Source organism: Bos indicus x Bos taurus, chromosome 14, assembly GCF_003369695.1.
Source record: "Bos indicus x Bos taurus breed Angus x Brahman F1 hybrid chromosome 14, Bos_hybrid_MaternalHap_v2.0, whole genome shotgun sequence".
NCBI lineage: Eukaryota > Metazoa > Chordata > Mammalia > Artiodactyla > Bovidae > Bos > Bos indicus x Bos taurus.
This window is the reverse complement of record NC_040089.1, coordinates 10,636,912-10,664,022: the sequence shown is the minus strand read 5'-3', so window position 1 is coordinate 10,664,022 and position 27,111 is coordinate 10,636,912. Positions and strand designations below refer to the sequence as shown.

The 27,111-nt window shown below is 37.7% G+C and overlaps 1 protein-coding gene across 9 annotated transcripts in view; it reads right to left on the bottom strand.

The window, feature by feature from the left end:
• The window catches only part of FAM49B (family with sequence similarity 49 member B), a 148,447-nt gene that overhangs the window by 47,080 nt on the left and 74,256 nt on the right, over positions 1-27,111 (bottom strand). For 7 of the 9 annotated variants that reach the window (XM_027560834.1, XM_027560835.1, XM_027560837.1 and 4 more), the window contains one exon: positions 4,131-4,170. In XM_027560834.1, the coding sequence (XP_027416635.1) occupies positions 4,131-4,170 (40 nt within the window). Of the gene's footprint in view, positions 1-3,900; positions 3,920-4,130; positions 4,171-27,111 lie in introns of those variants that run through there. The other 2 variants (XM_027560839.1, XM_027560842.1) reach the window with 1 other exon arrangement.

The window sequence follows — 27,111 nt, the reverse complement described above, 5'->3', positions numbered from 1 at the left end:
TGAACCATGATAAAATAATATTACATCAGATTGTCCTGGCATCTTTGAATTTGATTCAGAGATAATGGAAGAGTACCATACACCCACCCATTAAAAATTAAACCACTATGAAAATTAGCTGCCTGAGTTACAAATTTAGAAGAAAGTAAAGAAATGCTTCCTGCTCAAGTGTCTGCATTCAGGGACAGACACAGGATATGCCAAGGGCTAGTACAAATTTCTAAGGTAAGTGACTTAGGAGTGTTTAAGATAGTGTATGATGGAAACATGGAAAAAAAAAAATCCTGAAACTCAAAATTACCTGTTTTATAAGGATTTATTATGAAGGTTTCTCTTTCAAAACTATGACCACTGAACAAAAACAGTATTCCGAATTTACTTTCTTAAAACCTACCACTATTTTGAAATCATGAAAAGATTATACATATCAATACCTGTATGTGGTAAAAATAAATATATTAAAATGCAAGGGAATGATAAACACAATTAGGATACTGGTTATCTCTGGGAAGGCACAGGGCCATAGAATTGGGAAACTTCAAAGGTTTAGGAAATACTCTAGTCCCTCAATGGCTAGTAGAGTCATGGGATTCTTTTTAAGCTTTTAAATTCCTAAATAAACTCTAGCCTCTGGCAAACATTCTATTATATTATATAGTCACTACTCAATAAACAGTTGAATTAATGAATGAATTACAATTCAAGTGAAAACAGCTTGTTCATCAAAGAAGAGCATATCTAAACCAAGGGCATCCGTAAAAGGTGCAGCTTTAGGTCAAATGAAACAAACTGCAACTTTACAAAGTAGGAGGTAAGCTTATGGAATGTGCTACCTACAAAGGAATAATTCAACTATAAGTTGAATTAAATCCACAAAAGCTGAGAAACTCAATTAAGGGTAAGGCTAACAGGCAAAGGTTTATTGCTAGCACATTAAAGCTGGTCTAGACAGCAATGATATTTTCCCACAACACTTTATCACCACTGAACAAATATTCATTGGTATTTCTCATGTTCTTATGCATTACAGTGAGAGCCAAAATTCTTAAAATCTTAATCCTTAAACCTTATATTTATCCTCAGAAAAATCGCCTTTTAACATATCTTGGCAGGGAGGTTAAGGGCTACAGAGACGTTCTCGTCCACTACATATACACATTCTGCCTCATTCTCCAAGAATGAGAGCCCCTGATTTCTCTCCCAGCCACCAACCTACAGCAGAAAGGGCAAGGAACTCGGGCCTCACTCCCAGGTAAGAAGGTCTCAAGGTGGTGAAAAGGAGGAAATACGAACCCACCATCATTCTTTTCCCTCACAGATTTCAGAGCAGGAAGGTGAGGGGGAAAAAACAGGAGACTTCCAAGCTCAAAAAAATCTGCCAGTATTTGATATACACAAATAAGAATTTCTAATTATTACATTATGACTGTAATGGTTAAGAGGCTCTTAAAAACTGTCCTTCAGGAACGTCTCTGGTGGTCCAGTTGTTAAGACTCAATGCTGCCACTGCAGGGGGCACAGGTTCAATTTCTGGTTGGGGAACTAAGATCTTGAATGCCACAAAGCACAGCTAAAAAAAATGTTTTAATTAAAAAAAATTTTTGTCCACTTTCCCTCATAATTTGAATTAAAAAATAAAGTATTCTCTGAAGAAAGAATTCCATTTTCTTGGGGGGGGGGGGGGGACTGTGGTTTCTTCTGTTTTTTGGCTGCACCATGTAGCACATGGGATCTTAATTCCCCACCAGGGATCAAATTTTTGCCCCCTGCACTTGAAGCACTCTTCCTATCCACTGGACTGCCAGGGACATCCCTGTGGTTTCTCCATAATGTTAACAGTCACCATGAGGAGTGAAAGATACCAGACAGAAAGGCTTAATATCCAATCATCAACGAATAAGAAAATCTTAGACCAGGAAGGGACCATCCACACTAGCCTTGGACTGATTTTAAGCTTCCAAAGAGAAATAAACTTCTGTTGTTTATGAACCTAGTTGGTGGGCCTTTGTTAAAGCAGCCCAAACTAAGACATGCACTAAAATGGAAGACTCAAGGTTGACCATCTAACCTTAGTAAGAATGTATTCTACAACATCTATTTATGCCAAGTTGTAATCGAGTCTCTGCTTAAATACTTTACTCTGCATGAGTAGTACATCCAAAGAGGAAGTCATTCTGTTTTCAAATGACACCTTTCTAGACTTGAGTCAATTTTTAAAAACTTTTTTAGAAACTTCAGCCAATAATCAAATGACACACAATCTGACATGAACCCCACTCTCAACCACCACACAAAACTTGCATGAAGCTGAATCGTGTTAATTTCTCCTCCTTGGTCCCAGTTTTCACTGGCCTCCTAGAACCAAACTAACCAAACAATCCCTGTGCTGCTTGACAGTGCAGCTTTTAAGGACATCTTTACAATATGGTTTCACAGTCAGATTACAATGATAAATAGAATCAAAGGACCACAACCAAAAAAAAAAAAAAAGCCCCACAAATGTTCTATTCAAAACAAGCAACTGGAAGACACTTGGTGACATTTTACAAGTCTTGACCTTTTTTTGTGCTTCCATAACACAAGCATCAGAGCACTTACTACTCGCATCCTCCTTATGACAATTATGACATTTCTTGTGCTAAACTTTAAGTATCTCAAACTGGTCCGTTATTTTTTACATGTTTATTTCATGTTCCTTGAACTAGAATATGTGTTCTTTGAAGGCAGGATCTCTCCAAGGTTTAACTCATCTTCTACTCCCTTTTCTATAGACTATGTTGCTATTTCTGTGATTACTGATTAGCAAATAGAAGTTTTTTCAAAGCTATTTCTGTTAGGATATTTCTTAAGGAATGGATGTGTAACTCTACTTCTTTAAGATTAGTTATACAGACACAAAAAACTACACTTACTCAAACATGATGGACAAAGAAAGGTCTAATGGATTTTTCAGTAATAGGAGTTCTTTATCTGAGGTTGACAGAGAGAATTTGGTGATCTGTGAACCTGAATGGGAAACTTCTTACTAACCTTTATGTGAAATTTAGCAATTCCTTATAGGATTATAGGCAACAAGCCACAGTAGGATTAGAAATATCTACTGAATGTGTCATTGATAAAAATCACAGGTATTTTCATATTACAATTACTGCCAATTCATCATTATTTAAAATTACAGTACTTAATAGAATTGTCACTAAAGCTTATTCTCTAATGTGAGAAACATATATAATGATCAAAAATCTGTCTTTTTAATATTTGTTAACTGTATTTCAATAATAACTGTTTCTTTTTTAATTCTATGCATTTTACTTCATGAAATCATGGATCATTATTAGAATTCATGAAACAACAGCAAAATAAAAGGGAGGTAACCCCTGCCCTATAACAGAGAGTGTAGGTAAGGTGATTACAATTCCAAAGAATGACCATAACTGTCATAATCATATCCATTTTAAAAAAATGACAGGCAAGTTTTGAAATACAAATACCTGCTTACGATTAGAAAAAACACAGAAAGGGACTTTAAGCTGATCATTTTCACTTAGACAACACAAAGTATATCTATAGAAAAATTAACTTTCAAATACCTATTAACTTGTTATAATTAAAACAATCAAGGATTGTAAACGGTAAGGCACTGAGGACCCTTTAACAGTGACTATTTACTGCTGTTGTTGCATTCTTTACTTTTACAATTTTATAAAAGGACCAAAACCCATTATAGGTAGAATTCTTATTTAAGAAAATACGTAAAAATGTCTTTCCTTCTAGCTAGCTTCAAAATATACACATACATTTTATTTCTAACTACTAGAACTATGGCTTAGAGTTTTCCTACTCAACTATACTGGTGATAGCTTAAATGACTTAGAAAGGAATTCAAGGAAAAACACATACCTCTCCTATTGAAAGGAAGCTGTAAAAAAAAAGTTCCAATTAATCTACATTACTTCCCATTCTAAGCCAGAAACTACACAATACAGGGTATTTCCTACAGACATTTTTAGCAGTTCAATACTATGCACAGAACATTTTCCTTAAATTATGTTTAGCAGATACCATTTTTCATTTAAACCATAACTTTTCCCATGTATTTGAATAATCATTTCCCCCAAAGACATATTTACCTTCAGCCAGTGCTGGTGATTCTGTTCCTGTCCCTCTTATCTGTTTAAAGAAAGGAAAAAGGAAGACAGTCTAAAACATTATTATAATTTACAACAAAGTTTAATTTTATTAAAACTAACTTTAACCACAAATTTCATCAATGTTATCATGTATCACATGCATAAGCCATGTCTTTCCCCTCTTGGGTGAACTCAACAACTACTTATGGAGGACTTACTAAAGCCTTATCTTAAGCCCTGAGAAACATCAGTAAGTGATATACCCTAGTTGTCACCATCAAGATATTCAAAGACAAACAGGTGTACCAAGTACTCAGTTCTCATCATAGCTCACTGAAGCAGGAGGTAACGAGAAAAAAAATAAATTCTTTATTCAGATGACAAGAGAAAAACTAGCAATTCCTCTTTATTGTAAAATTATCAAAAGAGGCATGTTTCTATATTCTTGTCACAGTTTAGGTTCAGTTTCAATGTATTAGAAAATCAGTTTTACTACAAGTACTAAGATCCTTATATTCCATGACAATAATGTCAGAAGCACATCTGGCAAAACTCACTCAACCACAAAGTTCTCTCGAGGACTGGTTTTACTATTTCAAAGCTTTATTAAATAATGTTAGGTGAAATAAAGTTTGCAGAATGAGTTTAATTTTGTAACTAAGAACAACTGTAGCCATATGACTAGCTGAATTCACATAGAATGAGGGGAAACATTTGACTAATGTAACTAGTAACTTTAATGAGAAATTTCTTTTCCTATTTATCTGGTATAACCCAAGAGTCTGAGATTAACAAATGAAACAAAACTTTCTATGTATAAAAGACCGGTAACACCTTGAGGGAGGAATCGTGCACAGTTTTCCAAGTGATATGTGATCGGACACACTCTTCCCAAGGTGGAAATGTGGAGCTTTCTCTGATAGAGTAAAAAAAAAAAAAAAAAGTATACATATATAGGAACCAAAAGATGAACAGTAGATTGGCAACCTTAGGGTCCACTGAATTAAAAGTTCTGATTCTAGGGGAGAAGGGAAGGCACATCCGTCAGGAGATGCAGAAAGAATTCTGAAGCAATAACCAACAGGAGAATAATGGGGGAGGGTCCTATAAACTGACTCCTAACCATGAGGAGTTATGGCAGCTTCTACACAAGAGGCAGCAGACAGAGAACCGTGGGATAGGACTGAGGTGGCCCGGCCCACTGACAACTGCAAATGGTCAGCTATAGCAACCACAGCCCAGAAAGGATAAAGTAACCACAGGCACTGATCCCTGGGGGAAGAAAGTCTGGGTCACTCCACCAGGAAAATGCCTCAGCCTGTTGAAGGGTGCTGGCTGAAGGTGAGGACAATCTAAAATTAGTAGCTGACTGAACTAATGAACATTATTCCACTAACCCTTCTGTCATAAGTCTAATGTAAAAACTGTGGTCAGCCACCATCTTGAAAGCTTTGTAATAGGTGGAACTAAATTGCAAGCACTTAATGGTGGGTTGTACAGGACACCCTCATGCCCTGCCTCTCCTCTTTACTCCAGCTGAGGCGCCTCCCCTTAGCTGCTTCCTGCACTGGTGGGGCTCACTTCCTGCTCAGAGGCTTTGCAATAAGAGACGCCTACAGGAACTCTTAGGCCATCCTGAGTCATAATGAACCTGGAAGTATGAAGGTGTTAATACCAAGAGCCTGGGCAATCACTGGCCATTGGGGAGATGAAGTCTGGTAGACAAACACCCTCTTCCTCCCACCAATAGGCGTACTCTTCATATCTTCTCAGGGGACTTCAAGATAAAGCCCAAATGCTCATAAAAGTGACCAGGTCAATAATACTCCCTTAGATTGACTTTCCTTTTCTGTTTCACTTGCCCCAGTTCTCAACTTCTGTTTCTTGTTAACACTTCTCCCAAGAAATCACCTGTCTGAAGAGGCCCTGTCTTGGGCTCTGCTTTAGGAGGTGGAAATAGGTCTAGACACTTGTCCTTCAGGACGCCACACCTCCTTTCCTTTCTGTCCCACCTCACTGGATGCTCCCTTTTCGTCTCCTGTGCTGAACTCCTCTGAAATCCCTGAACGCTGACATGTCCCAGGACCCAGATGCAAGTCCTCCGCTCTCCTTGTGACCTCATCCTATCTCATAACTTTCTGAATCTAAATTTAGCAAAATCTAAAACTTGCTCAAATTTATTTATCCAGTCCAGACACTTTTCTCCATCTCTGCACTTTCACAGCATTGCCTACTCAGTATCTCCACTAGGATGTTTTAACAGATAGCTCAAACTTAACATGTTCAAAACGGAACTCCTCCTCTCACTCCCCATGCCTGACCTACCCGTAGTCTCCCCCATCATTTGATGACACTTCTATCCTTACAGTTGCTCAGTTAAAAACCTTGGATTTCTCTGCAGTTATTCTTTCTCATATATCCCTTTTCAACTAAAACTCTCACTACCTAAAATCTTCATGCTTTCTCTTCTACCTCCTATTTACTCACTGTTGAAGGCTGAGCTGCATTAACAGTATTAGATCTACTATTACTTCTGTATTCAAGAGCCTCCAGAACAGGTGGTGCAAAGTGAGATGCTCAGATCATGTTGGAAGTGCTAGCTGGGGCTTCGTCTATAGAGTGCCACAGTTACTAACATGTCAGGCTAAAAATGCAAGTGATCCACTACTAGGTACTCATATAAAACCATTTTGAGATGTTATGAAGTAATTGAGTAAGTTTTGGAAACACTCAGTAGGCCCAAATAAAGAGTCTGAGGGCTGTATTTGGTTGATGAAACATCAGTTTGCAACTTCTGCTTCAGAACTTTGTATTGTTTCTAATTGCTGCTATACTACTAATCCTTAATCTGTTGTTATATTTTCCTCGATCAGATAGGAGATGAATGGGAGCTACTTATGTTCAAAGCCTAACCACTCTGGTTTTCCTCACAAGCTCCTTGTGGATCAATGCTACTACAAATGGAATGAATAAACACATTTTTGCTTTTCCTGCCAAAGGAAAACTCCTTCCCTAAGACCCACTGCAGCCACCCAGAAATAAAACAAGCGGCTTGGCTGGCCACGTGCATAAACCACAGAAGAAAAACCAGTGCCACTTACGTAACACCATGGGGGAAAGCTCTATTGATTCTGTTTAATTCTTAATAAATCAAGAATTAATAAAACACCTGTAACTGTTTTCACCCTTTGAAAGCAAACGTCAAGTCATAAGTAGTGAATATTAGATAATATGTAAATTAGACAATCCAGCATCTTATATCTATAAACCTAGAGGTTCTTTAAGTAAGTGTTAAAATTTCTTTGCCTCCAACAAAACATAAAATAGAAGAGTTATGACTTCAGAGCATTGTCAGCCACATTTACAGCTTTGCAGTATTTCAAATGATGGTACATATATCTAACTGCATTAATAAATGGTGTTGAAATAATCCCATGGAAAAGTCCAACCTTTTCCACTTAGGTTGCAGTTCTCCTCCACTTGGGTATATGGTAAAACCTAACTGAATTCAATTTTTTTAAATTCCCCTTAACATACACAGAGCAATTTAAAAAGCTCTCTTAGAAAAGAGCACTTGAAATAAAGGGCCTACTCATTATACTCACAGATCAGACAATATTACAAAAAAGTGCTGCTGCTGCTGCTGCTAAGTTGCTTCAGTCGTGTCCGACTCTGTGTGACCCCATAGACGGCAGCCCACTAGGCTCCTCTGTCCCTGGGATTCTCCAGGCAAGAATACTGGAGTGGGTTGCCATTTCCTTCTCCAATGCATGAAAGTGAAAAGTGAAAGTGAAGTCGCTCAGTTGGGACTCTTAGCGACCCCATGGACTGGAGCCTACCAGGCTCCTCCGTCCACTGGAATTTCCAGGCAAGAGTACTGGAGTAGGGTGCCATTGCCTTCTCCGACAAAAAAGTGCATTATTACATAATTCCACCAAATATTTGTAAGTTTTAAATCTGAGAACTGGACAAGGTATTCTGTGTCTATTTGAGAAAAAGGAAACATGCAAGTCTATAAAAATTTTTTGAGAGACAGAAGAACAGATGAGATGGATCCATCCTACTTATCAGAAATCAAAATGTTTTGGCCCTGAGATAGATATGCAGTGAGGAGAAGAGACCAGAAATTAGAGTAGGTCCAACTGTATACACAGGTTGAAAAAAGATAAAACCCAACACCAAACATTTATCACAAAGTCTGTTTATGTATATACCACTAAAAGAGATACCCTAGGAGATACTATGATGAAAAAGACTGTGCACTCTAAAAATGTCTAGTCCTAGCATAGCAATTAAAATATTTAAGGTGAAAACGAGTACCATGAGAAATAGCTGCACAGAGTGGTGCGGCAATCACGGAATTCCAGCTCGGAGTACAGCCTGGAAATCAGGTATTAAGAAAGATTTTATGAAGCTATGGAGCTCTGGTAGCTGAAGCAGATTTTTGGAAAATGAATACAATCTGGACAAGAAGGAAAAGGTAGAAGGTACAAAGGGAACATTCCATGTGAGGAATGTATAATCATCACAGGGCAATGAAGAAAGAAAACTTTAATAAATCGTGATGAAGTAATTCCACACTAAACTAAGATACAACCTTCTCAGCCCACGTAGACTAGACAGAGAAGAGTTTAACCTCTTAAAGGACAAGGCACTGCTGCATACACTAGTGTGGCTGTGGAGCCTGAGCGCTGGAGTCCGACGTGCCACCAGTGCTGCCGTGCATTCATACACCAGGCTGCCGCTGCTCCTCAGTGTGGCGAGAAGACCCTGATCCCTAAATCCACCCACAATCCAAGAGTGACGTTTCTGTGCTGTGCCTGACATACAGATGTGGCCCCTCTCTGCAGAGGACAATCTGAAGAATTATCCTGGCTATACCCAACACAAATCTTTGTTGATATAAGTTAAAATTTTTTATGATATGTAGAGGTCTTGATACCTAATGCCAAATTGTTTTCCAAAGATAGGTCTCAATCTATAATGCCATCAGAACCATGCATCCTGGACATGAACTTCATTGTTTAAAAAGTAGAAGGTGTGCACTGCGGTGTTTCTGCACATACACATACAACATGGTGCCTTCTTTCACAGTCTTTTTACTGACCCACTAAATCATGTTGACTCTTTTTACTCTGTATTTGTAAAACTAGTCCTTTCTCATTTTTCTATCAAAGTCTTACTTAAGAGGATCACTGTCACTTTTGAACTCCTAGATCAGACACTGTATATAAATGCATATGATAAAGTTAGACACTATCTTCAAAATCGATCTACTAGGCTGCCATTTCATAAGCACTTACTGTGTTTGAGACGTACTGTGCATGATTTATTTCACTGAAGACTAACAATCTAATCAGATTAAAATTATTAGCCTCTTTTCCTTGATGAGGCTTTAAACGGTGAAGTAGCTTGCCCAGAGTCACATGAGAGGGAGAGGGGAAGGGAGGCAGGGAATGAGTGGGAAAATTATTTTTCAGGAAACTGTACAAGTAGTAACAGTTATAATATTCCTCTGTGTAACTGTGCCTTTCTGTAAAGTAAATATTGGGTTGGCCAAAAAGTTCATTCAAGTTTTCCTGTAACATCGTATGGAAAAACCTGAACAAACTTTCTGGGCAACCCAATGTTACTTTCCCATTAACATCCTCTGTAAAATTACAACGATTCCTTAAAGAATAAACCACAGCAGCATAACTGGAAAGCCTGAGGCAGTAGCTTCATAAAGATGATCACTAGGCTTTGGGAATGTTGTCCAGAACCTTCTTACTGATCTCCTGGCTGCTGTCATCACCAAGTCCTGATTACTGGACTTCCTACAATGGGATTTCTCTAAGACCTAAACTCAGGTATGTTTTGGAAAACACAGCAATAAACATACTGTAAAATGCATTTATGGACAACAGGTACTGTGATCATGCCAACCTAAAGATTCTACAGGCTTAAGTACGTTCTGTAAAACAAATACATAACCTATTTTGCAATTGCAAAAACTCAAATTCTTTAAAATAAATGTTTGTTTCAAAGAAAAGATATGAATTTTTAGTGTGGTTCATTTAATCTACTTCATATATCCAAAATCCATTATAAAATTTACACATATGATTAAATTTTAAAGGAATTATAAATAAGAGTGATAATACAGGCAAAATAAAAAATTACAATTCTATATATAAAGAAAATACCATTTTCCCAATGGCCAATTTTGGAAAAGATCAAATAAATATCTACTCATTTAACTACACATCCTCCTAAGACTATACAAGCTCCAAAATAATCAGTCATTGTGTTAGCACTGAAATGACCATCCCTTCCAGCTTCTTCCAGCTCCACCCCTCTCACTACCACCCCTCTTTCCACTCCTAGCCCTACTCTGAACTAAAAAGTTTAAAAAAAAAATTGGCTCATCTCAGAAAAGCAAAGTTGGGTCAGAAAACCTAGAACTGCTTTTCACCACATTAACAGATGTAAGCAAAAAAGACTGACGTATGATCAGGTCAAAGATGCAGAAAGAGCTTTTCATGAAGCAGTATGTGTGATTTAAGGGAAAAAAAAACCTTAGCAAAATAAGAACAGAAAGAATAAAAGATATCTACCCTTACCAAAGCCTATAATAAATAGTCCTTAATGAAGAACTGTTAAAACACTCCTTTTAGAATCAAAATGAGACAAACATGTCCACGATCTACTTCTACTCAACACTGTATGCCAACTTTATAAGTTAAGAGAAAGAGATTAAAGGTTAAAAAAATTTTAAGGAAAAAACAATCCATGAGTTTGGCAAGGTAACAATATTTTTATCAACATGAAAATCTCAACTGCATTTTTATTTTCCAGTAAAAAGAAAAAAGAGAATTTTCCCCAGACACAATTCACAATAGCAAAAAGCAATCAGTAACTAGGAATAAACCTAACAAAAGCTTTGTAATTTCTGCATGGAAAATAATCATAAAACTTTAAGAAAGCCATAAATATATGTAAAGATATCACGTTCATAAATAAGACAATACTGTAAGAAATGTCAATTCTCTCTAAAATCCACATTAATATTCAATGCATTTCCAACCCAAATCCCCAAAGTATTCTTTTATAAAACTTAATATGTTCATGCTAAACTTTACATAAAAAAGCAAAAATCAAAAAAAAGTCAAAATGCTCAAGGACTCAAAACAAGACAACCTGCTCAGACATCAAGATATAAAGTGAAACAACAGTAATTAAGACAGAATGAAATTAAACAAAGACAAACTGGCAAATGAAAGCACAGTCAAAAAGCAGAATGCACAGTCCAGGAATACATACAGACCTTTATGAAGAGGAAGCAATCCTGAGGGACTGTACTGCAGATCACTGGGGAGAGACTGCTGCATAAACGGAGCTAGGGTAATTGATTGTTCATGAAGAAAGTAAAATCCCTATCCTATACCACACATAAATCAATTCTCATGGGATTAAAGACTTTAATTTGAAAGGCAAAAACTCAAACTTCAGAAGAAAACACAAAAGTGGTTCTTTATAATCCCAAGGTAGGGAAGGAGAGCTCAATTTAGATAAAATATTAAAAGTATTAACCACAAATGAAAAGAGTGATAAATTTTATTATATTAGCATCAAAAATTTCTGCTTATTGACACTTTAAAAGAAATTGAATATACAAACCACTAAGCTACAGAAAGCTATTGATGACATATATAACAGAGAAAGGATCAGTATCTAACATGTAAAGAACTGCTAAACTCGTAAGAGCAAGACAAAGAAATCAATGAAACAACGGACCACAGTCATAAAGAGGCGTTTCAATAAAAAGAAATACAAAAGTTGAATCCTCAGTCTTGACATTTATAAGCTAAAACCACATAAAATACCATTTTACACCCATTTGATTAGTAAAAAGAGCTTTAACAAGTGTTGACAATAACAAGTGTTGACAAAAATGTTTATCAACAGGTACTCTCAGATACCCAGAATGTGGGATTCTCAATTGATAATTACTTTAGGTGATAATTAAGTGACTGTCAATTACTTTAAGAAACATTTGGCATTATCTTGTTAAAGTGAACAATTCTACTCTCAGGTATATACCTAAAGAAACTCTTGTATACCGATGCCAGGAGAAATGTACAAGCATGCTCAGAGAAGCACTATTTGTTTCAAAGGAAAAAAAATAACAAAACATTGGAAACAACCTACATGTTCAATGATAGGAAAATGAATATACTGTGGCTTTTTCACACAATGAAAATTTACAGAGCAGTACAAAAGAGCTACAGTTATCCAGAAGGACATGGATGAATTTCAGGAACGATGAACTCAACATAAGTCTTATAATGATTTTTACACAGCTCAAAAACGGCACAATTAAAATACATATTATTTAGAGATACCGACAATTGTGATTTTTTTTTAAGCTATAAAAGTGATAAACACATAATTCAGGAAAAGTATTTTCCTTTAGGGGGCAGCAGGGAGACTGTACAGGGAAGGAACAAAGCTGCTTCCTCTATCTTAATCAGTGGTGACTTCATGAACTTTCACTTTATATATTAACAATTTATAACTTTCTTTCACATATGAAGTGTTGAAGCACAACGTAAGATGGTTCAGGTAAAATGATGAATTATTAATCTGCATGTCACGCTTACAGTGACAGGAAACAAGCATGTTTTCTCCTATCAGTGTTAAAACAACAAATCTACACGCAAAGCGCAAAGGTGAATGGTACAATTTACTACTCTTTCAGGAACCTGTTCCACTTTCAAAATAACAGAAGTTTTTGAGATAAGTCTTGCCTCCTTCTAAGGTGTTTACAGTAAAAATCCCTCTTTTCTCCATCAAGAATAATCAGAATCAGAAGTTGTTAAATTCAGAAAAATTCTTCAGATAGATATAATATATATGCACATTCATCAGCTAATCCTGTTATGAAGACCAAGACACGTTCTTTGAATACAGGTAATTTCTAGAGTACTGAACAAGATTTCCAGCATAGCCTACTGAGATTTTTCAAGCTCTCTGTGGTGAAGGACAGCTGTTTCATTTTTAAATTTTCCACCCATCATGGTTGAAAGGGAAAAAACCCAGAACACTAACATGCTAGAGTAAAAAAAAGAATACTAAAAAAAAGAAAAAATAATAAAGTTTTTAAAAGATTTACAAAATACAAATCCCAATTTTCTGCAGATTGGTAACAGTTTATGAACTAGTGTTGGTTTACAAAGTATAACATATAAAGCATGAACTTTGTAGCCAGACTGTCAGCCTTAGGTCCAGACAAGTTACCTCTCTCTGACTTTTGTTCATCTGTAGAGGGGATAACAAACAGTAATACCTACTTCAATGGGTTATTGTGAGGAGTAAATGAATATATGCTTAGCACTTAAAACAGTCCCTGACATACAAGTAACCTATAAGTAAGTGTAAGCTGATGCTGTTGCTGTTATTGTATAAACCATACCCACAAATACATGTTTTCTAAAACATCTGGTTCAAAATGTAATGAGAAATGAAGACAATGAAAACAGAACATTTTATACTTTTAGTTTCATAATTCTGTATCCATCTTTTACATCATTATTAGTGCCCGATCACAACACTTCTCTCACAGCCGATCAGTGGTTGGTCACTGTGAAGGTCTGCTATCCAGGTCACACATAGACTGCAAAGCAGAGCTGTGTTTCCTCCTTGTCTCCCAGGGACAAACCCATGTGACACTTTACAAACATGGACAGCCAAACAAGAGAACTTGCCAACAAAGATAAAATTACAGTAAAGTAACAGAAGTGATAATGTCGGAAGTCAAATTCTAATAGAACATAAGTGGGGTTATAGAAAAAAATGGCTGACTGCAAGAATGCTGACACTTGTCGCCATTAAGGAGACTAAATATGTAGTCAGAGGAACTCTGTGGAGACAAACTTATCAACGAGAGAGTGAGGAAAGTGGTCATGAAGAAAAGGACGAAGATGTCCCACAGGAAGTGATGCCAGCAAAAAAACTCTCATTGAAAGAACTCACGGGTGTGGAAGCTGACCCAGACCTACAAGTATGACAATTTGGCCAAGGCATAAAAACAATACTCCATATTGTAAGCTATACCACAAGGGGGAGGGAAGGCATGTGATTTCACACTTTCAGTTACAGCAAATATTATAGATCTAACCCATGTAAAAACACATAAATATCAAAAGGGCTAACCTACATTAGCAAAAGAAAATGGTCTTTTGGAAGCAAAGAACACAACGTCCATCCACTCATGTCCCTTTCTACAACTGGCTGTTCACCGAGTACCTCTGAAAACCACACTTCACACTAACAGAATCAGAGACAAGTCCACCACTGGAAAATCCAAAGTCCCAAGGCTATGTCCACTTCTTAATTTTCTCTAGCCATTTTTCCTACTGCTGGAAATATACAACATAAGCAATGTTTAGAAGCAATATCCCCAAAGTGCCAAATACTGAGATAATGCTCTACAAACTTATGTACTTAGGTGCAGTGTGTTCTCAAACTTCTGGGTCTGAACTGCAATACCACAAATTTCAAAATACACTGAGTTATACTGAGTCATCTATGCAATTTTTTAAAAAAAAGCTTTATTCCATACACTGCTGCTGCTGCTAAGTCGCTTCAGTTGTGTCCGACTCTGTGCGATCCCAGAGACAGCAGCCCACCAGGCTCCCCTGTCCCTGGGATTCTCCAGGCAAGAACACTGGAGTGGGTTGCCATTTCCTTCTCCATACACTAGAATGAAAGGGAAAAAAAAAAAAAATCTATGTAAAATAAAACTAGGAACCACTAATAAAATCAAATGTACACAACTCACTCTTAAAATTGCTTAATCCTTATGTAACATTAAAAATTAAGTGAAGTAACTGGCAAATTCTGGCTGTTGTAAAAGGCAATTTGTGTTGCTTACAAACATAAGCCAGTGCGCTGCAGTGCCATTCAGTGTGGGCTGCCGCAGCACGCTGTGAACCAAGCCAGCACTAAAGACCTGATCACGCTAGGCCTGTGAGCTCCAGAGAGGTCTGTGCCTGAGATGTCACACCGTGCTCTCCTAATTCCAGAGAGTTCTATGACCAAAACAAACATTTAATCATCTTCCTGACAAAAATACAGATCCACATGTAAGGTAATTTGACAGAAAGAAAACCTCAGCTTTTAAACTTGATGCAAGAATCTTAAATCTCCGAAAGTTTCAATTTCTTCATCTATAGAAAGGACTATAATATGTATTCATAAAATTGAGCGACCCAGAAATAAAGTTCGAGGGGCAACTTATTCCACCGTCTGGCTCTTTTCCCAGTGCTTAACCTGTCACGTTAGGCCAAGAGCACTCCCTCCGCAGAGATGCTGTCACTGCCGTTCTTGTAGTTTTCAAGGCCCAAAGAGTTTAAGCAGCACCAGAGGTTAGAGAGTTTCTGTTTGTCAGTTCAACACGTGTCCCCAGCCAGGCTTGAGATACAAAGAAATAAACCAATCTTTATCCCCAAAGAGGCTAATAACTTCCTGTGGAAATGATACTTGCATATGTAAAAAGTAACAAGTCCTAAACAATTCTGTCCATACTAGATCACTGTTACAGGTCACAATTATAATAGAAATTTAAGAGAAAATTCCACAATACTCGTTTTTCATGGGCCCCATAACACATCATATCACTAGTCATAATGTCTGGCTCTTTTCCAGGACTGCAAGCCTGTTCACTGTTATTGCATCTCCTGCACTAAGTGTAATGCCTGACACTCTGTAGTCTCCAATGTGTATATGCTGGTTGAGTGAGTGAGTGAATTAAGCAAACAACATGATAAATGATTTAAGGGTACCAGAGTAAATGTGGCTTATTTAGAGTTATGGCCTCATAAGATTGGCAGTTCTGCCAAAAAGATTTCTTTAGAAAAATGAGAGATAAGGAGAGGTCATTTAAAAAAAAAAAAAAAAAGGAATGGGCTAACCAGTAAAATTTAGAAAAATGTGTTATTTCCTCTATTTAAATTAATAAAGAAGACTTTAAATAAAATACTCTCAAGTGGGCACCATGGTTTTATAGATAATGGTTCTTCCAAGCTACCAAAATAATTCAATTGCAGCAAGCAAATAACCACTGAGAAGATATACTGTATACCTGATACGTAATATCACTTCACAACTAACTGTTTAAGCAATCATCAAACAGTAGATTTTTTCAAAATCATTTAAAAATGCTTTGTCACACAATCTTCTTTAAAAAATAATGCTAACCTGTTTAGTAACGGCAATTTGACAAAGACTAGAAAAGGACTTCCAACACCAGATGTCACCTGCAAGGCAGAGTATAAAATACTGAGTAATGTAAGACCTGTCCTCAAGAAGCTCAGTCTGAGAAGACAGGTAAATAAATTACGACCATACAGTGCAGTCAAGCACAATGCTAGAGTTCTGTGGATAAAATACTGTAGGAAAACACATGAAGAAGTAATTGAATTATGCCTAGAGGACAGTGTTAGAGAAAGCTAGAAAAGTGATGACCTCTGATTTTGCCTTTTATGTTTAAAAACACCACCACCACTAACAACTTCCAAAGATATTTTTTAGATAGTTTAAATTAAGTAAAACATTTTTACAGCATTTCTTTGAGCATACCCATTAACCTAGAAAAGGAGAATATTCTTTCCTCCTAAAAGAGTCATTTTTTAAAATTTATTTAATTGGAGACTAATTACTTTACAATATTGTAGTGGTTTTTGCCATACATCAGCATGAATCCACCATGGGTGTACATGTGTCCCCCATCCTGAACGCCCCCCTCCCACCTCCCTCCCCATCCAATCCCTCAGGGTCATCCCAGTGCACCAGCCCTGAGCACCCTGTCTCATGCATCGAACCTGGACTGGCGATCTATTTCACATATGATAATATACATGTTTCAATGCTATTCTCTCAAATCATCCCACCCTCGCCTTCTCCCACAGAGTCCAAAAGACTGTTCTATACATCTGTGTCTAAAAGAGGCATTTTAACTGCTATCCACCTGATTCCTAACAAGGGACAGAGAAAAGATTAATGCAAAAGTCCTTAAGAAAAACCTTTGTTAAACTGAGACTGAGGCAACATCAAGAATCCCACAGAACAACAGATAAGATTTTTCAGTCACACTAAATAACAAAAACTACGCCAATTTTTTTCAACAATTATTATCCCATTTGCTATGCATGTTTAAACTTTGTCTTTTATTTCCACTTATTGGAGAGTTCAGTTAATTTCAGATATTGACTATTCAAGTCTGAACTTACAACCAGGGGGAAACATATCAAAAAAGGACACATACCTTTTATTGTAATTATTTCACAATATATGGAAATCAAATCATTGTGGCATATGCTTTAAACTTACACAGTGATATATGATAATTATTCCTCAATAAAACTGGAATAAACAAAGAATAAGGGGAAAAAAATGTACTATTCTAAAAATTAGTCTTTAATGACCAAAGTGTGTGTGTTAAAGCTTTACGTTTAAAACACTGTCCAAACATGCTACACATCCTAAGATAAAATTGATTTTTTTCTGTGTCTATCGTCTCTCTAAAAAAAAACAAAAAACCTTACATATCTTAACAGCTTTTCTCTTAGGAATGAAAGTAGCCATATGTTATCTAATGGATGTAACAGATACAAAACATCAATACACACAAATACAAAAGCATCACATCATGCAGTTTAATTTCTCAAAACAGCTGGTAATTCCTTAATGGAATTTTGTTTTTCCTAACTTCAAGAGGCTTTGCAGAGATATATAAGTGGAAAATAATCAATATTTCCACATTTTGGCATACACAGTATATTACCTCGTGTTGCCTATTATGCAGTAAAGAGGAATTGTCATAGCCTGAAATTACTGTCAACATATACACATACCATTTTGTGGTACATGCTCACAGCAGTGTATCTGAGTGTTGTTCTCAACCATTAGTATAAACACAAGGAGACAAATCAATAAAATAAATCTTCTCCAACCTATGCAGAGAAATAAAAAGCTAGTACTGTGTTATCTATTTTCTAGACTTAAACCACTTAGTTTAAATGATTTAACAGGTTAATATCCACAAACCAAGTGAATGTATCATTGCAACACAATAATTAATTGCCATAATTAATACTTTCATATCATCAGTAATCTTTACGTACGTATTTTAGACTGAAAAAACAAACAGAAAAAGCTGGTAGGCACCACTTCAAATGAGGGATCAAACTCAGTTATCATCAAGAAATGTGACAATCATTGTATACCTTCTGATGTGATACATGGGGACATCCTCAATACTACCCTCTGTAAAATACTTGTCAAATATGGCTGAACCTCAATCTATCTATAAGGAGACATAAAACAGAAAAATCCAAATTACAGAACAACTTCTAAGACCACCTGCCTGGGTGGGAAGGAGCAGGTGCGTGCGTGCCCAGCTACCCAGTCATGTCCGACTCTTTGGGACCCCACGGACTGTAGCCCACCAGGCTCCTCTATCCATGGGATTTCCTAGGCAAGAATACTGGAGTGGGTTGCCATTTCCTCCTCCAGGGGATCTTCCCAAATCAGGGATCAAACCTGTGTCTCCTGCATTGGCAGGTGGATTCGTTACCACTGAAGTCACCAAAAAAAGCAAGAGTTCCATTCATGTTAAATGTGCCAGGTCAAGGGTCTCCGAATGAAAACTCAGAAGTCACGCAAGCACAAATGTGTAGGTCATGTAAGGCCAGCCCACAAACACTGCACCTCCACCCCCATGGCTTCCGACTGATCCAGAGAGGGACACTTGAGGAATCACTCGTACTGGCGGCAGCAAGAGCCCAGTGCCAGTGTCCCAACCAGACGATCACCTGGGCCGGTCTTTCCTGGGGCTCGCCCTCCTTGCACTGCTGCTCAGTTTTTTGAGGCTGCATTCCTAGTCTCTCTGCCAGTTTTGTGAGTTACTTGCCAGCCTCCCAATAAATTCCTTTTCCATCCAAATTACCCTGTCAATTTCTGCAAGCTGCAACCAAAGATGCTTGAATGAATTATGAAGAATATTCTGGACTCAAATACAAAGCTAACTATAACTTCCTTCCTAATTTAAAGCCATTCCTATAAATAAACAAATCTTAACTATGTTACAAATGGAACTCTGAGATGCAGACTATAAAGATATTATGAAATTAAAAGTGACATAAATCAGCTTTTTGAGACATTTAAGAGGTGCCTGTATTACTAAAAATAACCCTTTAAGTTTCAAAGTACAAAATTTGAACACTAAAGTACACCATCATCCAGAAAGAAGAGATGACAAAACGCCAAGAACATTTTAAACTGTATCAATCAAATAAAAAAGTAAAATAGCTTTCCAGAAAAAGAAAACACTGATGCATGTTTTGAGAAAATAGGAACACTAGAATGATACTGGTTTTTACAAAGTGTTTTCGCTGGGGTGAGAAGCCTTCTCTTTGCTTTACGAAATCCAAACCGTGGGCTTCCCTGGTGGTTCAGTAGTAAAGAATCTGCCTGCCAATACAGGAGACATGGGTTCAACACTTGACCTGGGAAGACCCCACATGCCGAGGAGCAACCAAGTCGTTGCACCCCCCCAAAAAAAGCCCCAAGAACAGTAATGAAAACAATTCTCCAGCTGGGTCTACCTTTTCTCTAGATCCCTACTTCATACGTTTCCTCACTAAAAACTAACACACAAGTAAAACTACTTTTCACTGTTTCTGAAAACCTTTCACAATTCAACTCAAAATTGAATTTTTAGCTATATTAAAAGCTCACACTTCTTACATCCTTGATAGTAGTATCCAGTAGTCATTTAAATCCTCTAATCCATTTGGTATGCTAAAGAAGTACATTTAGAGGAAGTAAAACATATGTGAAGGGGAGTAAGAACATTTAAAGCTATAGGAAACATCTGCTTCAGAGAGGAAAGAGCGCTAGTAATATCTGTGAGTACCTATGTGTACCATGAATTTTGCTATAGACCATAATCTCTTTGGAAAACACTAGAAAACAGATGATGTCACCTCTTTTATGAAAAGTAAATGATGAAAATTAACCTCAAAAACTGGTTTACTTCCCCCATGTCAGTGCTAACAAGGCACTGGTTTGACTCAAGCAGAGATATCCCTGGCCGTAAAGGCAGTGTTTTACCCACAACAAATGTCTCAATGGGCACCTTCTTCTTATAAAAGTTTGTTTTCACTGATATTTTTCTTATTAGAAAAACAACAGTAACCATTACCCCGAATAAGTAGAACCTCTGGGATATAACCATAAAGCAACTTTCTGTTCACTATCTTTGGTGATAGTGCCCCTGAACTTTTATTATGATTTTGGTCATTTTCAAGTTACAAAAACTGAGCTTAGAAACTAACAGACCCTCTTCAGCACTGTGTAATTGTCAAAATTTTCATTCACGGGTACAGTTTCTCCCCTATGCCCAGCTCTGCCTAAGGCAGGCTGCTGTTTAGTCGCTAAGTCGTTTCTGACTCTTTGAGACCCCATGGATTATATAGCCCGCCAGGCTCCTCTGTCCATGGATTTCCCAGGCAAGAATACTGGAGTGGGCTGCCATTTCCTTCTCCAAAAGCAGGCTAGCAGGCATTATTAGAGGACCCCACTTTACCCCTCTTCCTTCCACCTTAGTAACCCTGGGTGAGGCAATTAAGGGTCCCTCTAGGACACAGGCACTCTCTTAGCTCACAAGTGCATAGAGCCAACCTGTGAGGAACTGCTTCCAGGGTCCCGGCACGCTCTCAGCCACTCCAGCCCTTTGAGATCTCTCACTGCATTCCCTTGATGAAGAACATGCATCTGCTCTGGGCATCCAGTCGTCTACTCCCTGCTCCATTCCACACCACTTTGCTCCAATGGGCTTTCTCTCACTAGTGGCCCTCATAGGATCCACAGGAATCACGTAACCCTTGCCCCAAAGAACAAGAACCCACACAGGTCCTTTTCATGTGCTGCCAGAGCAAACAGCCTCTCCTTCACCCAGGCATGAGAGAGACAGACATCAACCCACTGTGTCCCCTGAACCGAATCAATCGCTGAGTAAGCTCTCCAAGTCACTACCCGTACTTGGGGTGGGGGGAACACAGAGATGGGACGGGGAGTCAGAAGAAACTCGTTAACTTCTCGGTTCAAAAAGTCTTCCAATTTCTAACTTCCTGAATCTTTATATACCAACAGATGGGATAGGTGTTAAAAGTCACAAGATCCATTTTCTGGCTCTTTGCCCTGCAGGACCTGCACTGTGTTCTTACAACTCATTTCAGAAATGTGCATCTACTGACTTAGAGATAAACTCAGAACAAAACAGCTTCATTTTAACATCTTATTACATAATATATTTAATATTTTTTTCTAAAATTTCCACCAAAAGCAGGAAGAAAAATCTATAATCCCACCAGTTAGTCACTGCTAACTGGTTTTCATTCTGTAGAGTCTATTTTTCATCTGAAAATTTCTTATTTCAACTTCTAACTTTTAAAAATCATGGAAAAAAAAGCACTCATTTTTATAATTTCATTGAGCGATCCAGTTTCCCACATAACCTAAGCATGACATTCTCAGATGAGATTGGGCACATTCAGGGTGATATGGCCATAGACTAAGCATGACATTTTCAAACACCAAATTTCCATTGAACCAACCAATGTGCGGGGTGGTTTTTTGAAACTTGTCTGTCTATGTCACGCTCCAAAGTCAAAACCTCTTTAATGGTTCCCTATTGCCAAAATTAAATTTCAATCTTTTTAAATGAAGCATAATCTGTATGGTCTCCTACATCTGTAACACCTCTAAATGTGACTTTAAACCATGTATTCATCATAGAAAAATCATACTGCAAGAAAAGCGTGAATGTCAGAGGAGTTTCTGATCATGGAAGTGGATCTACACTCAGATGAATTTGGTCAGCTCCACGATGGCTACTGAAAGTAGCGAAGGACCCAGTTTCATCAAGTCTACGAGGCTGAAATCACCAAGGACAAAAGCGCAAACACGCTACTCCTTTATAACTCAGTAAAAACCAAGCCTGCAGCAGGGATCAGCCCCCACGTGACTGTAAATACAACCATCACTGCACATACATATGTAATTTATTGGCTCCACACTCACTGTTACAACTGCCAAAAAGTTTACCTAATACTTAACAGAAGATTTCTGCAAACTAAATTCATTTAAAACTGGATCTGGGGATTAATTTTTCAAAGTTTCACACATAATTTGCCATCCATTCACAGAGCACACATGTAAAATTTTGTTTGAAGGCCATCTTTCAGCAGATGAGTGAGAAATACATTCCATTTAACATGAGACCAAGAAAACAACATTCACAGTTCTCATCCCAAAGCATCTTCACTCTTCTCAGACGTTTATGTCAGTAAAAACTCACAGAATTTAAAAAGTGCCTGAAGAAAGAAAAACAGTCATTTCTCTCCTGAAGTTGACAATAGAGGCATTCACTCAAAAAGTGCACCAGAACAAGGAGTGTGGGCAAATGCTGACACGCCTCTGTGTGTGACTGCAGAGGTGCCTGTGTGCTCAGGCAACATGCATATATGCGCAGAGGTGTCTGCAAACACGTTCACCAAAACAGTGACCATTTAGATGGTGATTTCTACTGTCTTCTTTTACTTTTCTATATAGTTTCAATATTTAAGAGTGTATTTTTTTTTTAACAAGAAAAGAAGAATGCTATATTATTATGGTATGAAAAGCTATAGTAATCAAAATATGTGGTACTAGCAGAAGAGGAAACATGCAGACCAATGAAACAGAAATGAGAGTCCAGAAATAAAGCCATATATCTATGGTCAATTAATTACCCAACAAAAACGCCAAGGCAATTCAACAGGGAGAAAGGACAGTCTCATCAACAACTAGTACTGAGACAACTGGATAATGACATACAAAAAGATGAATTTAGACATCTTCCTCACACTATACACAAAAGTTAATTTAAAATGGATCAAAGACCTAAATGTAAGAGCTGAAACTATAAAAAAAACTTTAGAAGAAAACAGAGGAGTACATCTCATGACCCTGGATTGGGCAAAGATTTCTTGGGCGCAGCACCAAAATCACAAATCTAAAAAGAAAAGAAAAACTGACTCTGTTAAAACTCATAAGCCTTGCAACTCAAAAGAGACAATGAAAAAAGTATAAAGACAATTTTTCTTTGTCTTTTTGTCCCATTGACTGGGAGAAAATACTTACAAATCATGTATCCAATAAAGAACTTGGATCCAGACTATGTAAAGAACTCTCCCAATTCAGACAACCCAATTAAAAAATGGGCAAAAGATTTGATAAACATCTCACATAAAAGATACAAAAATGGCTTTAAAAGATGTTCAACGTTAGTCATTAAGGAAATGGAAATCCAAACCACTGTAAAGTATCACTTCACAGCAACTAATAAAATTGTTATAATCCAAAAAGACAATGAAAAGTGCTGGGAGGATTTGGAGAAACTGAAACTCTCATATGGTAGTCTAGTTAGGAGTTTCAAAAAAAAAAAAAAAAACCACACAAATTTATCATGACTCAGCAATTCCATTCCTAGGCATCTACCCAAAAGACATGAAAACATACAGTCACACAGATGTTCACAGCAGCATTACTCACAGTGACCAAAAAGCAGAAACAATCCAAATGTCCATCAACTTGTAAATGGATTAAAAAAAAAAAAAATGTAATGTATCCAATAATGGAATAATACACAGCAACAAAAAGGAACAAATTATTGGTGTATACAGCTGACACTTGAATAACATGAGTTTGAACTGCACAGATCCACTTATATGTGGACTTTTTTCTAATAAATATGCAATGCAGTAAGTACTACACAATGAGGTTGGCTGAACCTAAGAATGCAGAACTGAAGATACAGAGGCCAGACTGTAAAGTTACAGATTCTCAATTGCGCAGACGGTCAGCTACATAGTTCAAAAGTTAGCTGTACTCAAAAACACAAACGATCTTCAAAAGCATTATGTTAAGTGAATAAAGTCAGACACACACAAAAGCATGTATTATATGGTTTCACTTATAAGAAATGTCCAGAAGAGGAAAATCTATAGAGATAAAAAAGTAGGTACAGCAGTCCCCCTTATCCAAGGGGGAGATGCTCCAAGGCTCCCAAGAGAGGCCTGGAACCTCAGATAGTACTAAAACCTACACAAGGCCTGGAACCTCAGATAGTACTAAAACCTACACACACCCGTGGCTTTTCCTATATACACATACTGATGATAAAGTTTAATTTATAAATTAGGCACAGTAAGAGATTAACAATAACAATGAATAATAATACAATCATAAAGACAAGGAAAGTTATGACCAACCTAGATAGCATACTGAAAAGCAGAGATACTACCTTGCCAACAAAGATCTATCTAGTCAAGGCTATGGTTTTTCCAGCGGTCATGTATGGATGTGAGAGTTGGACTGTGAAGAAAGCTGAGTGCCAAAGAATTGATGCTTTTGAACTGTGGTGTTGGAGAAGACTCTTGAGAGTCCCCTGGACTGCCAGAAGATCCAACCAGTCCATTCTAAAGGAGATCAGTCCTGGGTGTTCATTGAAGGGACTGATGCTAAAGCTGAAACTCCAGTACTTTGGCCACCTCATGCGAAGAGTTGACTCATTGGAAAAGACCCTGATGCTGGGAGGGACTGGGGACAGGAGGAGAAGGGGACGACAGAGGATGAGATGGCTGGATGGCATCACTGACTCGATGGACGTTGAGTCTGGGTGAACTCCGGGAGTTGGTGAGGGACAGGGAGGCCTGGCGTGCTGCGATTCATGGGGTCGCAAAGAGTCGGCCACGACTGAGCGACTGAACTGAATGATATACTGTAATAAAAGTTATGTGAATGTTGTCTCTCTCACAGTATCTTATTGTATAAATTTAACCCTTTTCCCATCTTCCCTAAGAACTTATACACCATGGCCATAACTTTTGCAGTTTGAGGTATGACAGCAAAGCAGCATAAACTTCTTTTTCCTTCTTCACAATTTCACAGACAGATTTGCTCTTACCTTAGATCTTAGCAACCTCAGAAGACAAGTTTTTTCTCTTTCCTTATTAAGTCAAGAACTTTCACCAAATAGTTCCAAGCAGTCTTTTCCAGCGGAGAAGGCGATGGCACCCCACTCCAGTACTCCTGCCTGGAAAATTCCATGGACAGAGGAGCCTGGTAGGCTGCAGTCCATGGGGTCGCTAAGAGTCGGACAGGACTGAGCAACTTCACTTTCACTTTTCACTTTCATGCATTGGAGAAAGAAATGGCAACCCACTCCAGTGTTCTTGCCTGGAGAATCCCAGGGACGGCGGGGCCTAGTGGGCTGCCATCTATGGGGTCGCACAGAGTCGGACACGACTGAAGCGACTTAGCAGTAGCAGTCTTTTTCAGTATCTTCAACTAACTCATGACGAGGTTACTTAAGAGTTCCCATTTTACAGAAGATGAGGGAAAAGAGTGTATATAAAGATTAGGCACAGCAAATTAGTTAAGAAGCCCTGATGTACAAAAAATGTGACCTTGCTACAAGCGGGGAACAAGTGCCTGGGACAGACTGTCTTAGGACACCTGTTTTACCCGTATTTTATAACTTGAGGACAGTTTGCTGTACTACCATAAACCAGTCACACTTTTTGGAAAACTGTTTTTCCATCTTTCACTTGTGAGGCCCAAATAAGACCTTAGAAGGGGTCTGAGAGACCAGACGCCGTAAAAGGACTTCACAAAAAGCTTTGCCTGTATACCTAAACTAGGAAGAAATTTTGAGGTGCTTAAATATTTTTAAAAATTATTTAAATGCATAAGCTGTCTACCTACCGAAGCTAGGCAAATTGAGAATGGTTTAAAAAGTTAAATTTGATTTTAATAAAACTAGGATACACTATCGTTTTTTAAAAGTTGCTTGTAAAGAAAGAACACTGAAAATCAGCTAAAACGAAGTTCTTAAAAAACCCACATTAAATATGCTAACAGACTACTAAGAAGGGTCAGGGACACATACCAAAGCCAGAGCACGGCCAGTTGTCACCATGACACACACTGCACTGGAACTTAGGCACACCCACTGCAGAGGGCTGCCCACCCCAGGCTACATATTTTGACTATTGCTTCAACATACTGTTCTATAAATAAAAAGAAGAAGCTCTAGTTTAACTATATTCACATTTTAATATAGGAAGTCCCACTTACCAAAGACTATTTCCAAAACGCTTCAGCCTCTCAGTTGTAGGCATCAACCTACTTTTACCCAGTACCAACTCAGAACTAATGCCAACATACCGAGCAGATCATTTTACATATCCCAGTCTAAATTCATGTACACATTCAGGCAAACGAATGGAATACATGAAGCTGATTTCTCTGTACTTTCAAAAACAACTTGGTAAATATACTTACTTAACACCAGAACACATTAAATATTTAAGTCAAAATAAGTTCAAATGTAACAATTTTCAGCAAAGAAAGTCAGCTTTCAATACTCCACAAGAATGCTTGCTTACAGAAAATAACTGAAAAGGACGATTTAGAAATTGCAAGTCGATAAAATGGAGCCCTACTACTTAACAACAAAACAAATATGAAAACTGCAAGTTTAAGCCTCTCTCCAACTAACTACACTGGCCTCTCACCCTCCTATAACTACATGATCTCAAAATCTAAGAAAAAGAAGCCTCACTTACACTGTGTTTGCAACCCAAGCTGGCAGGGAGTAAGAACATAATTACAGGGCTGTGCTTCAAGCCAAACTTCAACTTTTTCTAGCTGTGTGTTCTTAAGCAATCATATCTACCTCTCAGTCCTCAGTTTCTTCATCCGTGATAGTGAAGATCACCTACGACTCATGGTTTCAGGGCAAGTTTTTAAAATTAAATTTAGTAATATTTGGGATTCCCTTGTGGCTCACCTGGTAAAGAATCCACCTGTAATGAGAGAGACCTGGGTTGGA